Source organism: Podarcis vaucheri (assembly GCF_965113315.1).
Source record: "Podarcis vaucheri genome assembly, chromosome: Z".
NCBI classification, from domain to species: Eukaryota; Metazoa; Chordata; class Lepidosauria; order Squamata; family Lacertidae; genus Podarcis; species Podarcis vaucheri.
In genome coordinates, this window is record NC_138758.1 from 34,150,317 (window position 1) to 34,164,631 (window position 14,315).

At 45.3% G+C, this 14,315-nt stretch overlaps 1 protein-coding gene across 1 annotated transcript in view; it reads right to left on the reverse strand.

The window, feature by feature from the left end:
- Positions 1-14,315, reverse strand: part of COL5A1 (collagen type V alpha 1 chain) — a 190,816-nt gene that overhangs the window by 61,579 nt on the left and 114,922 nt on the right. Inside the window, exons 20-26 of the mRNA XM_082207903.1 lie at positions 13,105-13,149; positions 9,767-9,820; positions 8,139-8,183; positions 6,703-6,756; positions 5,715-5,759; positions 4,677-4,730; positions 3,082-3,126 (exon numbers count right to left, since the gene is read on the reverse strand). Coding sequence (XP_082064029.1) covers positions 3,082-3,126; positions 4,677-4,730; positions 5,715-5,759; positions 6,703-6,756; positions 8,139-8,183; positions 9,767-9,820; positions 13,105-13,149 — 342 coding nt within the window. The remainder of the gene's footprint in view (positions 1-3,081; positions 3,127-4,676; positions 4,731-5,714; positions 5,760-6,702; positions 6,757-8,138; positions 8,184-9,766; positions 9,821-13,104; positions 13,150-14,315) is intronic.

Consider the following 14,315-nt stretch of genomic DNA (forward strand, 5'->3'; position numbering starts at 1 on the left):
CAAGATTCTAGTCCTCATAGTTTTGAATTTTCTGAAGGGCTAATTTAAATAGCAACACAAGAAGCTGCCTTATTCCCATTCAGTATCGCCTACACTGGCAGTGCCTCTCTGCAGTGTTGTTTCTCTGCCATGTCTTGCGATGCTAATGAGGACTAAAACTGGGACCTTCTGCATGCAAGGCAGCAGCTCTACCCACTCAGCCAGGGCCCTTTGAAATCTATCTCTGTGAATTTTGTTCACAACACAGCTCTCTATGATTCACTTTTCAAACTGACTTCCAGCTGTGTTGTGTGGGTGGGTGTTGGTGTGGGTGTTGGTGTTTTAAAAGCACAGTTCATAAATTAATGATTTCTCAACAACAGAAGTCCCCGCTGACCCCTTTAAAAGTATTCTGGGCGTTCTTTTTTTAAACAAGAAACTGCTCTGGTGGCGCTATGCATTTGTCTTCTGCATTCTTGTTCCTAAGGAATTATTTTAGGCCGATTTGCTGCACCAACAGAGGCTTCCCACAGTAACACTCTCTTCCCCTTTGAGCAGGTGTGTGTGTGTGTGGATGTGTGTGGATGTGTGTGGATGTGTGTGGGTGTTTGCATGACTGAGTGAGTGAAAGTCTCTGTGTGTGGCAGATAAAACGTGTGTGAGAGGGTGTGTGAGAGAAAGTGTGTATGAGTGTGTGAGAAAATTGGGGGGGGAGAGAAACAGACAGACAAAGTGTGTGTGTCAGTGTACTTCTCAAGCTTCTCACCCCTCATGCCTCAGTCCTCGTTGCTTCCCCTCCCTCCATTCAATGTGAAAATATATATTTTTACGCATTGACATGGTTTCCACTTTGGCTCCAGTTCTCCCTCAGATTGAAGAAAGGAAGTGCCTGCTGCCTCTCTCCTCTCCACCCCCAACCAGCCCACACCGTCACCCCCCAGGTGTCTCCATCATCTCATATCCAAGTCAACGAGAACAGTCCTAGGTGGGCAGCTTTTGCTCCGAGGTCAAGACAGCCTGTCCTGCAATCTGCAGAGAATGTGGCAGCCTCTCCCATCCCAGGGACACCTGCGGACTGCCTGCCATTTGCTAAATGACTTCCAGCCCTGCCAGTGACTTCCATGATGGATGAGCCTGCTTGAGGATTCTGTGGGCGCAGACGCTTTGCAGATTCCTGTCCTTGTGAGCAGCCAAGATGGGGACAGGACGCCCTCCGAGTGAAGTCGCAGCTGCAATTTCTTCATGGCTCTCTCTCTCTCTTTCAGTCCCAAGGCAAGGCTGCTCTGAACTTCAATCAGCTCGGCAAACACACACCCATAATGAAATACTTTGGAAATAAATGGATGGGGTGTGGAGCCTGGCCAGCCAAATAATTGAAGTCCCTGAGCAAAGCTTTCTAAATTATGGTCAACCCTCATGCTGGAGAGGAGGGAGCTAAACCATAGAATCATAGAGTTGGAAGGGTCCAAAGAGTCATCTAGACCAGTGTTTCCCAAACGTTTTTGGGCAACGGCACACCTGTTTACCGGAAAAAAATCTCGCGGCACACCACCATTAAAGCCCCGCCCCGTGACGTCAGCGCGCAGCGTCACGCCGGGAGGGACGCACAAAAGTGAACGTTTTTTCCCTTCCCCTTGCCGGGGTGGGAGGAGGCAGCAGAGCGAGGGACTGAGGGACGGCGGCAGCTGAGGCGGCGGCGGCTGTTGTGGTGGTGGCGGCGATAGCGGGCGGAGGAGGAGCCGTCGCCGGGAGTTGCTGCTGCTGCTGTTGCTGCTGCTGCCCGGACATGCCGGCCTCCTCCTCCTCCGCTGTCTCGCGCTCCTCCCTTTTGCACGCGCTGCCCCGCCGCTCGGCACCACCACCGCGGAGCCGCCCCCGGCTCGACGCGGATCCTCGCCGCCGCCGCCTCTCGCCGCCCGACTCGCCCGCCTCCCTCCCACGGCACACCAGCCAGTGTCTCACGGCACACTAGTGTGCCGCGGAACACCGGTTGGGAAACACTGATCTAGACCAACCCCCTGTGACCTGCTTGTGCTAAGGTGCAGCAGCTGGCAGAGGAAGGGAAACAGACTCATGGCCTCAACAGAGACTACTGAGAGGCCTTCATGTTGCTATAAGGCTAGGCGACACCCCCCTGTAGCCTTAAAATGGAAAGGGGCGAGTGGAAGACTCCCTTCCCTCTTCTCCCTTGTGTTCTTTCACTCTGTAGGGGCTTGTTAGGAGACATCTCCATCCATTCTGCTTAAGGGAGGGGTGGGGAATTCGTAGCCCTCCAGATGTTGTTGGACTCCATCATTAGCTGTCATTCCTGCACTGAAGGTGGTTGGATTAGATGGCCCTTCCAACTCTATGATCCTATGATTCTATTCTTAGAATCTATTATTCTTATGCTCATGTGTTCCAGTTTAATGAGAGAGGGAGAAACAGGCCTTTCTACTCAGAAGGCTGCCTTAGTCTGCTGTGGAAGCAGAACAAAGCCATTGGGGCTAGTGGCCACCAATAGCCCTCTCCTCCATGAATTTGTCTGATCCTCTTTTAAAGCTATCTAGGTTGGTGGCCATCCCTGCTTCTTGTGGGAGGGTGTTCCATTCAGATATTGATCTCACTAATTATTGAGTCCCAGTCTTTAAACTCCCCCTCGTACACACACTTCTTCTTTTTTTTTGGGGGGGGGAAAGCCTGGTTTGTTTTTTTTAATATTTTATTAAGGATTTTCTTGTTTTACAGAAGTGTAGTGCCTCGTTTTTGGTTTGTTTTTTTCCATGTAACATTTTTACAAATCCATTTCATTTGTTGAGGCATTAGGGGGAGAAGAAAAAAGAAAGAGAGAAGAAAAGGGGGGGTGGAGAGAGGGAAGATGGATGGGGGTGGGGTTGGGTGGCGGTGTTTCTGTTATGTTTTATGTGTGTAGAGTTTGGTGTCAGCGTTGTTTGTGTTGTTCACTTGTGTTCCTTTGGTGGTGAGAGAGGTTGAGGTTGGCCTAGGGTGTGATTGTTTGCTTGTGATTGGCTGTGGTGATCTTTGTTTTCGTGTGTGAGTGCACTTCTAACTAAGGAACACAATTCAAGCATGCTGAAGGTTGTCCGTAGGCTAGATACGTACCTGACTTCCCTTCTCACCAGGTGGACCTTCCTTGCCAGGGTGACCCTGTTGTGAAGAAAAATGGGGGGGGGGTACATCAGCTGATGTTTTACTACCTGAATGACCGCCTGACCCTGCATAAACCCCATAAGGTCACTTAGATCAGTGGTTCCGCCCAAACTGGCTTAGATCCGTGTTCGCCAATCTTGGGTTCCCATCCATTCTTGGATTACAATTCCCAACATCCCCAGACAGCTTAGTTAATGGACAGGGACAATGGGAATTGCAGTTCACCTACCCAATGTTGAAGAACAATGATTTAGATCTTCCAAGGGAAATTGGACTCAAGGCATGGCACTCTACAGAACATTATCAGGCAGTGATGCAAAATGGGCACTTTCCACTACAGTCATACCTCGAGTTGAATGTGCTTTGGGTTCAGCGTGTTCGAGTTGCACTCCGCGACAACCCGGAAGTAACGGAACATGTTACTTCCAGGTTTCGCCGCTTGCGCATGCACAGATGCTCAAAATGACATCACACGCATGCGTGGAAGCAGCAAAACGCGACCTGCGCATGCGCCGTTGCGCCTTCACATCTTGTGTTCCATTCAGGATGCGAACAGGGCTCCAGAACGGATCCCGTTCACATCCCGTGGTACCACTGTATTACCAAATGTGGCCCTACAGGTCTATCTATCTGGAGCCTGGGAGTCTCTCCCCAGGCAACACACCCCACTGGCCCCGCTTCATACCCCAAATGTTTTTGGCTGGATGGAACATGTCTGCAAACTCTCATCACGCTTCCAGTTTAAGAGGAGTTTGTAAGTTTAGTATATATTAGCCTACTGTACAAAAATACAATTGATTGCTCCACCCACCTTTCCCCCTGGCCCTGCCCACAACTGGGATGTTGCTGTCGGAAGGTCACCCAGGAGGGAATGCTGCCTGCTACAACAGAAGTGAGGATCCTCAGGCCCAGGGTGTGAATGTGGCCCTCCAAACTCTCTTGATGCCAAACCTCTCACCAGCTCAGCTTCACACCTTCCTGGGCTGCTTCTGTCTGACTGTATCCTTGAACTGTGATAGTGCCTCCCAGGGTGGAGAGGCTCTGACTTTTACTTCTACCAGTACGTTTCCGAGCACAATTCAGAGTGTTGGTGTTGAACTTTAAAGCCCTTGGACTCAGTCCAGTATATCTGAAGGAACGTCTCCACCCCCATCGTTCTGCCCAGTCACTGAGGTAGTGGCGCCTGCCCTGTGGAACGCCCTCCCACCAGATGTCAAAGAGAAAAACAACTACCAAACTTTTAGAAGACATCTGAAGGCAGCCCTGTTTAGGGAAGCTTTTAATGTTTGATGTATTATGGTATTTTAATATTTTGTTGGAAGCCGCCCAGAGTGGCTGGGGAAGCCCAGCCAGATGGGCGGGGTATAAGTAATAAATTATTATTATTATTATTATTATTATTATTATTATTATTATTATTATTATACCACTGGCATGTGGCCTCCAGAAGATCATCGACCAGGGAACACGGCCCTCAGACTGAAAAAGGTTCCCCAGCCTTGCCCTGGGAGCAAGAAAGGTCACCAAAAATCCCCAAGAAGGCTTACCGGGGGACCGTCTGCGCCAGGCATACCGGGAAGTCCAGGTTTCCCCAGTGGACCCTAAGGGAGAAAAAAAGGAAACAGGAAGGTGAGTCACTTCTACAACTGATGTCCACCATGGAAGCATCATCAACCTGATCTGCCTTGCTGATAGTGTTCTGACTACAAAGATCCTTGACACGATTCATCATATCTCAATTCAATCTTATAGATTATATTCAACACTGACTATACTCAGAGTAGACCCACGGGGGATGGGAGGGGCAGAACCAAGTTATCTGTGATGCAATTGGTCAGTTAGTTAAGAATTTTTGTATATTTTCTTGATTTAGGGGGCAGCTGACCCCCTGGCTATGCCCATGCTTGACCCAGTAGCAAACGGGCAACCAGTGCAGATCTCTAAGCACAGATGCTATATGTTGACAAAGCCTCACTCCTTCAGCAATTGTGCTGCAGCATTGTGCACCTACTGCAGTTTCTGGATCAAGCACTGGATGAAGCCCCACACAGAGTGCATTGCAGTAATCCAGTCTTGAAGTAACCAATGCATGAACCAATACTGTTTGTTGAGGCTTCAGGGAATTGTAGCTCCATGAGGGGTAAACTACAGTTCCCAGCATTCTTTTGCTGAAGCCAGGGGTCTTAAATATGTTTTACATGTGTGGTGTGGATGTGACCTCGGAGGGAAAGTTCTTTGTGTGGAGACTGATGGAACCGCAATGGTTTATTTGTATGTGCTAGAACATCACTTTGAACATGTGTTCATGAACAAAGATAGCCCAGGGCGTCCCTTTGTATATTTACCTTACAGAAGCAACCTCTCACCAGAGGCTGATTTCTGTTTTCAGTCTCTCACTCTTTGGCTAAGTTGCAACTCAAGAATACAACATACTGTTTTGGGGTTGATTCTATCAAGTCTGAACAGTCTCCAGAAATCTTAATAAGCAGATGTTGAACATGGAAACAAACACTTATTCAAAGACTGAATATGCACTCAGAGCAGCAGAGAATACTGTAAAGAGCAACTACTTTTAATTAACATACTTTGTCTCCGGGTGGACCGATTGCACCTTGAGGACCAGGAAGACCCTAGAAAACAAAGGGATATTTCAGACACATAGGGATAGCATACACCCTAAGAAGCCCAAATTGTTGTATTTGTATTTATTTGAAAGATATTATCTCTGAAAACGATCAGGAAATTATAACAGCAGCAAAAATTATGATCACTAAGAACTATGGAAAATGTACATCTGCTGCATGTGAACAGTTTGATAACATCTGGTGTTCAGTAACAATGATTAAATTAACTCATTATAAAATAACACATATAAATCTATTATTCTTATTTATTAAATTTGTATATGGTCCTTCATCCAAAATCACAGGGTGGTTCATGACATAAAAATATGAAACGAGAACACAAAATACATAATAAAAACAAACACAAAAACAAACCACTACCCCCCCATTCAATATAAGACTATAGAACGAAGGCCTGGTTAGAGGAACTTTTTCTCCTGGTGCCTAAAGATATTTAATGAAGGCACCAGGCAAGCCTTCCTGGGGAGAGTATTCCACAAATGGGGAGCCACTGCAGAAAATGCCATTTCTTGTGTTGCCACCCCCTGGAGCTCTCATGGAGGAAGCACGTGAAGAAGAGGCCCAGAGGATGATTACCATGAGGATACATAGTCTTTGAGGTCCTGAGGTCCTGGGCCATCTAAGGCTTTATACGTCAGTACCAGCACTTTGAAATGGGTCTTTCTCATTCCTACCTAGAGATACCAGGGACTGACCCTGGGATCTCCTGCCTGCAACAAAGGTGTCCTATCACTGAGCTTTGTTGCTTCCCTAAATGCAGCAGTTTCCTGACACAGCAATTAAACCACAGTAGGAAAACGAAACTCCTTTTGATCTCCATTTTCCAATCCTGCAGCAAGATGACTGACCCCCAATTTTGCATCATGCACTTCAATCTAATGGACACAAAGGTTTTTCTTTTCACTTGGCTCAAAAAACATTCTCTCACCTGAGCACCTGGAGTTCCTTGTTGACCTGGGGGTCCCGGCTCACCTTGAGGACCCTGAAGAAGAAGAAGACCAAATTTAAAATCCATATGCCCAGAAAACACTGTGCATTTCATTAATTTCAGACAAACCCAAAAGCAATTACAACAAAGACAGGGCATTGTAGAGTATTGTTACAATTGTACAAGGATCATTTTGAGGTTAAATTAGGTCCCTAAGAACATAAGAAAAATCTGCTTGATCAGGCTAATGGCCCATCTAGTGCAGCCTCCTGTCCTCACAGTGGTCAACCAGATGCCTCAGTGGGAAGCCCCCAAGCGGGACATGAGCAGAATAGCAACTCTGCTCACTTGTGATTCATAGAATCATAGATAGAACCATAGAACTGTAGAGTTAAAAGGGCTCAAAATGTCATTTAGCTCAAGACAATGCAGGAATCACATGCAGGATTCCCAACAACTGGTATTCAGAAGCATTATAGCCTCTGACTGTGGAGGTGGAACGTAACCTTAATGGTTAGCAGCCACCAAAATTTGTCCAATGCCCTGTTAAAGCCATCCAAGTTGGGTAGGGTTTGCACTTAGCTGCAAACTCAGCTGAGATTCTCCTCTGCTCCTAATGAAAGGGGTTGATTAGAACATCACACAAGAACATCAGGATTAGGCCAGAGGGGCCCCATCTCATCCAGCACCCTGTCCTTGCAGTGACCAGCCTGGTGCTCATTATGGGAAACCTGCAAGCAGGACCCATGCACAAGACCCCTCTTCCCTCCTGCACTTTTCTGTAACTGGTGTTCAGAAGCGCTGCTGCCTCCAGCTGGGGAGGCAGAGCATAGGCATCCTGGTTAGTTACCATTGATAGCCTTGTTCTCCTCCATGAACATGTCTCATCCTCTTTTAAAGCCATCCAAGCTGGTGGCCATCACTGCCTCCTGGGGGAGTGAGTTCCATAGTTTTAACTGTACAGCATGAAGATGGTTTTCTGTAATCTGTCCTGAATCTTCCAACATTAAGTTCATTAGATGGCCACAAATTCTAGTGTTCCTTCTCAGTGCCCTACTGCATGGGATGAATAAGTCATACATACAACCCAGCACACTGACAAATGCTATGTGTATCAGAGAGAATGAGAGGGGGGAGGAAGGAAGAAGGAGCGAGAGAGACTGGCATTTGGTGTAAGGCTGTTTTGATGCCCATAAATTACCCCAGTGTGTTAGTTGATATATTGCCCGCACAAAGGGAAGGGATGTGCAACACTACTGGAAAATCAATTTCAAATTAAAAATTAATTAGCAACCATTTCCTTCCAGAAAACAGCACCTTGAACATTCACCGGCTGTGAAAAGAACACAGCTCAGGAAAGCAATTAGTAAATGTAATTTACACAACACATACACACGAAACCTGGATAGTTAAACAGAGTGGAGGAAAGAACTTACCACACTCCCTTTGGGACCCGTCTGCCCATCCATGCCAGCTATGCCCTGGGAGGAAATTTAATATAGGTAATCAAGGCAAAGTGAGACGTTTTCAGCATCTTCTGAGAAAATCAAACAGAACCAAGAAGCTCCAGACCTGATCCAACTTCCTAACTGGCTAATATTCCCAAAACACAGGGCATAAAGGTGTGGGGAAATGTTGACCCACTAAATATTGCTGAACTACAACTCCCATAATTGACCATGCTTGCTAGGGGCTAATAGGAGTTGTACGCTGGCAACATCTGGAGGGTCAAAGGTTCCCCATTCGTGCTGTAACAGAACTGCCAGTGTGTCATGATCAGCTCTAGCTACAGATGAGGTACGTAGAATCATAGAATTGCAGAGTTGGGAAGAACCCCGTTGGTCATCTAGTCCAAACTCCTGCAATGCAGGAATCACAGCTGAAGAATCCCTGACAGATGGCCATCCAACCTCTGCTTAAAAACTTCCAGCCGAGGAGACTCCACACCACCTTGGATCAGTGAGGCTGGTTCCCATGGGGACAGAAGGTGAGAAGACCAACAGTGGGAGGAGCCACAGCAAATGGGAGCCAGAGCCAGAAACAATGACAGCCAGAGCCACACATTCTATAAGAAGGAAAGCGGGTGGAGGCTGGCCAAACTCAGAGCAAAAATAGTGGGGCAGTGTCCCATTTGCCCTAATCAGTCAGCCTCCAAGAGGTTGGATGCCATCTCTCTGCAGGGATCACAGCACTCTCTCCTTCCAATCAACAGGCACAGAGGCAGGAATGCCTCTGTGCCCCTTGGAGAGCTTGCAAACGTAGGAAGATAGGAAATCCTGCGTTTGTGAGTGGTAGTCACTATCGCTCCATTAATTGTGTTAATTTTCTGCAACGTTTTATTGACATTTCCCTTCCATTGAAATTCATCACATGATTTATCACATAGGTTTCAGCCACAGAGGACAGAGGGACATACAGTATAGGTTAAGTTTACCAGATTTTTTTCAGTGACTCTGGGAGCACTTTTCAACTTCCTCCTAATAAGTGGATTATGTCAGGGGACTGATTTGTAAATCTGGGGACTGTCCCCGGGAAACGGGGATGTCTGGTAACCTTAGTATAGGTTTCAGAGGAAGTGGAACTGTAGTGGAACAAAAACAGCATGACCAACACAGAATGGATTGGAAACTGTTGCCTGCTCACATCTCTAGCAGCGAATCTGTAGGGTGTCTAGCTCAGAATTAACTACACTGACTGGCAGCAGCACCATTTCAGGTTTTCAGGCAAGGAGTCTTTCCCAACCGCACCTGAAGGTGCCTCTAGGAATTGAACCTGGCTCCTTCTGCATGCAAAGCAACTGTCTGACCACTGACCTATGCCCCTGCTCCCATTTTTATTTCCCATAAGCTCCCCAGGGACAATACTACATCAATGCACTATTGCTCTTCTCCAATTACTTAAATCCCCTCCATTACAACATTGTAACATCTGATAGGACAGAAACAGGGGGGTGGGAGCATTGATTATTATTATTTTGCTATCTCAGCTAAGATGACTCTTTTGTAAGATGAGGACGTGCTCCAAAGCCAGGGGGAGGAGACACTAAAAAATTAATGCTACTCACTGGAGGTCCTGGGGGTCCTGGAGGTCCCTTGGGTCCCAGCAAACCACGGGGTCCCTATAAGAGGAAGCAAATAAGAGTCTGAACATGTCCATTAGGGTGAGACGGAGATCACGTTCTGTATTCGACTTCTGATCCATTTCTCTGAGTGCTGTCACTTTTGTAGCTGAAAAACATTTCACCCATACATGGAGTGAAACAGCAGGAGTCTCAGGGTGATCCTGAGGTTTGCCGGAGTGTAAACAAACAAACAAACAAACAAACAAACAAACAAAGGAGTGGGACTTTCCCCCAACAGCCAAACAAGGACTGTTCAGTGCCCACCAAAGATGTTGGAAAATTCTATCAGAAATGGGAACAGAAATTGCCCCCCAATCCGCATGTTCATCTGAAGTCAGGAATGGAAATCATGCAAGTGAAAATGAGCAGCATTGTGGGTTTGTTTTTTTTTAAAAAAGTCGCATAGATATAATTACATTATTCTCTGCATTGGTTTTGAAATTTCTGTTTCTATTGAAATTGAGTGCATGTGATTTATTGATAAATTGTTTGCATTTCTATCCCACCTTTTCCTCAAAGGAAATAATGGACATCCATTAATTTCAGCAGGTATACTCTGAGTAGAACTCAGTTGGTTACTATTTATTTATTGTTTTATTTATTGCATTTGCATTCCACCTTTTTCTCTAAGAAGCACCTAGTTGCACACATTGCCCCCCCCCCCAATTTAATCCCCACATGCCCATTTATTTCCCAGTGGGTCTGCTCTAAGTAGGATGAGCATTTGGAGACAACCCATTGCGGTACCTTCAGTGCCAAAGCCTGTGCAGAAACTATAATTTACAGGGAGTTCCTTAGCTGCAGCCCAGTCAAAGACTATGTGGTTTTGTGGGTCAACAAATAGCAACAACCTTGTGAGGTAGGATAGGCTGAGAAGCAATGACTGGCCGAAAGTCAGCACCCAGTGACTTTCATGGCTCAGGTCCAAGTCTGACACTCTAACTATAGCACATTGTCTCTGTCTTTCTCTGTCTCTCTGGCTGCATTTATTTTTATTCTATAAAATTGTAATCAAGTACTACTCATAGTAAACCCAATGAAATCCATAGATCTGATTTAGTAATGTCCACTGTTTCCCAATAGGGCTACTCTAAGTAGGACTAGCATTTTAAGACAATCCATCATGCCCCAGTGGCTAAAGAGGGATCCAGGCCCTGTGTGGAGTTAGCTGCATCCTGGTCTCATATTGTGAAGTTGTTATCATTATCATTATTTATCACATTTATATCCCACTTTCCCCCCAAGAAGCTCAAGGTGGTGTGTACACACTTCCCTTGCGCTCTTTTATCCTCACAACAACCCTATGAGGTAGACTGAGAGGCAGCTACATTAAGAGCGTCAGGCTCCACCCGTCCCTTCCTCATCACCATCCTCTTCCTTCTTCCCCCAGCCATGAATGATCCAGAAAAGTGCCCTGGCTATTTATACTCATCTAAATGCCTTCCTAATTACTGTCAGTACCTGCTGGATTTTAAAGCAGTTTTTAAAGGCAGGTTAAAAGCCTAGAAGTTGTTGCTTAGAAAAGTACAGTGGTGCCCCGCAAGATGAATGCCTCGCAAGACGGAAAACTCGCTAGACGAAAGGGTTTTCCGTTTTTGAGCTGCTTCGCAAGACGAAAACGTATTGCAAGTTTGTTTCCTTTTTCTTAACACCGTTAATACAGTTGCGACTTGACTTCGAGGAGCAACTCATAGAACGCAGTGTACATAGTAGCCTTTTTTGAGGTTTTTAAAGACTTTGGTGATTTTTGAAGCTTTTCCAAAACTTCTTTTGCAGCCATTTGGTAAGTTAAACTTTTAAAACTTTTTTTTTGGGGGGGGTTGGATTTTGGGTTGGGGTGTTTGGAATTCAAGGACTTGGTGTGGGGAAGGGGTTTGCAAGAATCTGGAAGCTTGTGTGTTTTTTTCTGCATTTTTATGATTTTCTGTGACCATTGGGCCACTCTGCTGTTTTTTTAAAAAAAATTCTGGATTTGAATTTCTGTGTGCTGGGTGGCTGGGGGAACAGTTGGGGAGGGGTTTGCAAGAATCTGGAAGCTTTTTTCCCCCTGCATTTTTATGATTTTCTGTGACCATTGGGCCACTCTGCTGTTTTTTTAAAAAAATTCTGGGTTTGAATTTTGAAATGCTCTTTACAGTATGTGTGACTTTAAAGAGCACTTAATAAACTCTTGTTGTACCAAATTTGGCTTTGTTTGGACTTTTTTTGACCATAGGAACGCATTAATTGATTTTCAATGCATTCCTATGGGAAACAGTGCTTCGCAAGACGAAAAATTCGCTAGATGAAAAAATTCGCGGAATGAATTAATTTCGTCTTGCGAGGCACCACTGTATGTTGAAGAAAACAGGAAGGATGACGTCACCTCGGCAGATCTTAACCAGCCACTTCACCTCATCCAGATATGATGGAGCTTTTTGATATTCATATCTCTCCTCTCCTCCCCACGCCCACCCCGCTACAAAAACCACACACACTTTTTTGTTCCTTGCCTCAAATGAAGAGTTCCTAACATTTTTGACAAAGGCTGTCATATTGGTAAGCTCAGTTTTTGCAACAGCAGCAATCTTTTAAAATGTTTTCAAAACTCCATTGACAGCTTTCTGTTAGAGCTGAGGAAAAAAACTGGAGAGTCTTGCATCTGTCACTCAGATTTATCGACAGCTTCTGTAATTTATCTATGTATTTTTTTGCTACATGAGTAACCCCCTCTTTTCTACAAAAAGCTCAAGGTCCATGGTTCCTGCCCCATATTTTCATTTTCACAACAACCCTGGGTCAGGCCGAGAGACAGTGACTGGCCCAAGGTCACCCAACGGCTGAATGGGGAATTTGAATCTGGCTCTCCCAAGTACTAGTCCAACTGGTATGAATAGGAGATATGACCCAGGAAACATCTGGTTCTAGTGTCATTTGTGCCATGAACTCATCAAGTTGGCTTAAGGAAGCCTGTTCTCTCATTCAGCCTCAGTCCTCCTGTTTGCAGTATGGGGACTCGGTGGGGAGCTAGCCAAAATGGACAAAGTAAGTTGCAGAGGACCTTTACACACATTATGTTTTAGCAAACTTGGGTTTGCCTTTGAGTATATGCTCTGCGGGTGGGTGGGGGGGGGTACATCGCATCTCCAACACTTCATGAGCACTCATGTGAGACACCGGGCAGTCCGATTCATACATTATGCTATCTCAGAGAAGACTCTTTGGTGTACACCTCTAATACATAGCTAATGCAGTACATGCTGTATTTTGTTTTGTTTCTATTGCTGTGGTGAATGACTTACGGGTTCGCCAGGGAGACCTCTGGGTCCAACTTCACCATCGTCGCCCTATTTGGATGCAAAGAAATGGGAAGAAAGAAGGCAAGAGAGAGAGATCAGAAATGGGCTCTACCAACTGTATCACAGGTGTTTTCATTTGTGATTAAATAATTGCACAGGCAAAACAGCTCTGTGAGAGTGATAAGGAGTAGCCCATGCATAAAGAATACCTTGTCAACTAAGAGTATTAATACAGCATGTGTAGAATTGATGAGATCAGAGAAACTGTAAGCAATATCATCATAATCCATGCCAACATTTATGAAGATAGATTTGCTTAAACAAAGAGCGGTGTGTGTGTGTGTGTGTGTGTAATTTTGATAAATGAAGGTTAATATGTTACACAGTGGTTCCCAAAGTGCTTCTGACCCCTGGTATCACTGAATCAAGTTCACCAGCTTTGTTGAATTAATCAAACTAGTTTTAATTGGATTTCGAATAAATGGGCAATTAATTGTTACTGTTTTATATTTTGTTGTGTTATTATGTTCCTTAATGGGCCCTGCAAACCACTGACCTGAATAATATTTTTTATAGCATAGGGTAGGGGGAACCACTGAAGAAATGGCTGGAACCAATGGGGGAACCATTGAAAAATAGCCAGCTAACGGATCAAATGATCCAAACTCAACAGGGGGGGTTAAATATAGGGTCTTCCTCTCTTTCTCCCATTATACCAACAGGTCTCCATTGGACAGGAAATGAATGTAAGGATGTTCAAGAATTTAAATCTAAATAGAAATGGGAACAGAAATTGCTATTGTTCATATCTAGAATGGAAATCCATCCAATGAATGCAACTGGTATTTGCTGCTGTTGTCCATCTGCAAACAATACGTAATTGATTACTCCCCAAATTTGCACTGAATTGAAATGAATGAGGTGTAAGAATGTAATTATAATGGAATTGCTGTAATCAATTCCGTAAGTTACGTCATTTTGCTACAGCAGGATGAAAAAGGGAGTTTGGGGCAGAAGTCAAACTGCAGCAGAATGGAAACAGAGCTGCGTGTGATGGATTCAAGGCATGACAGAAAGCGATGCCTTCTCACATCCCTAAAAGCATGGAAAATGTAGTGAATGATTTGCAAGAGCTCCATTTGCACACATGGGCTATCCCTTGGGGTTGCAGTCAGAGAGCGAGGAACAAGCACATCTGAACCTGCCTGGGTTCC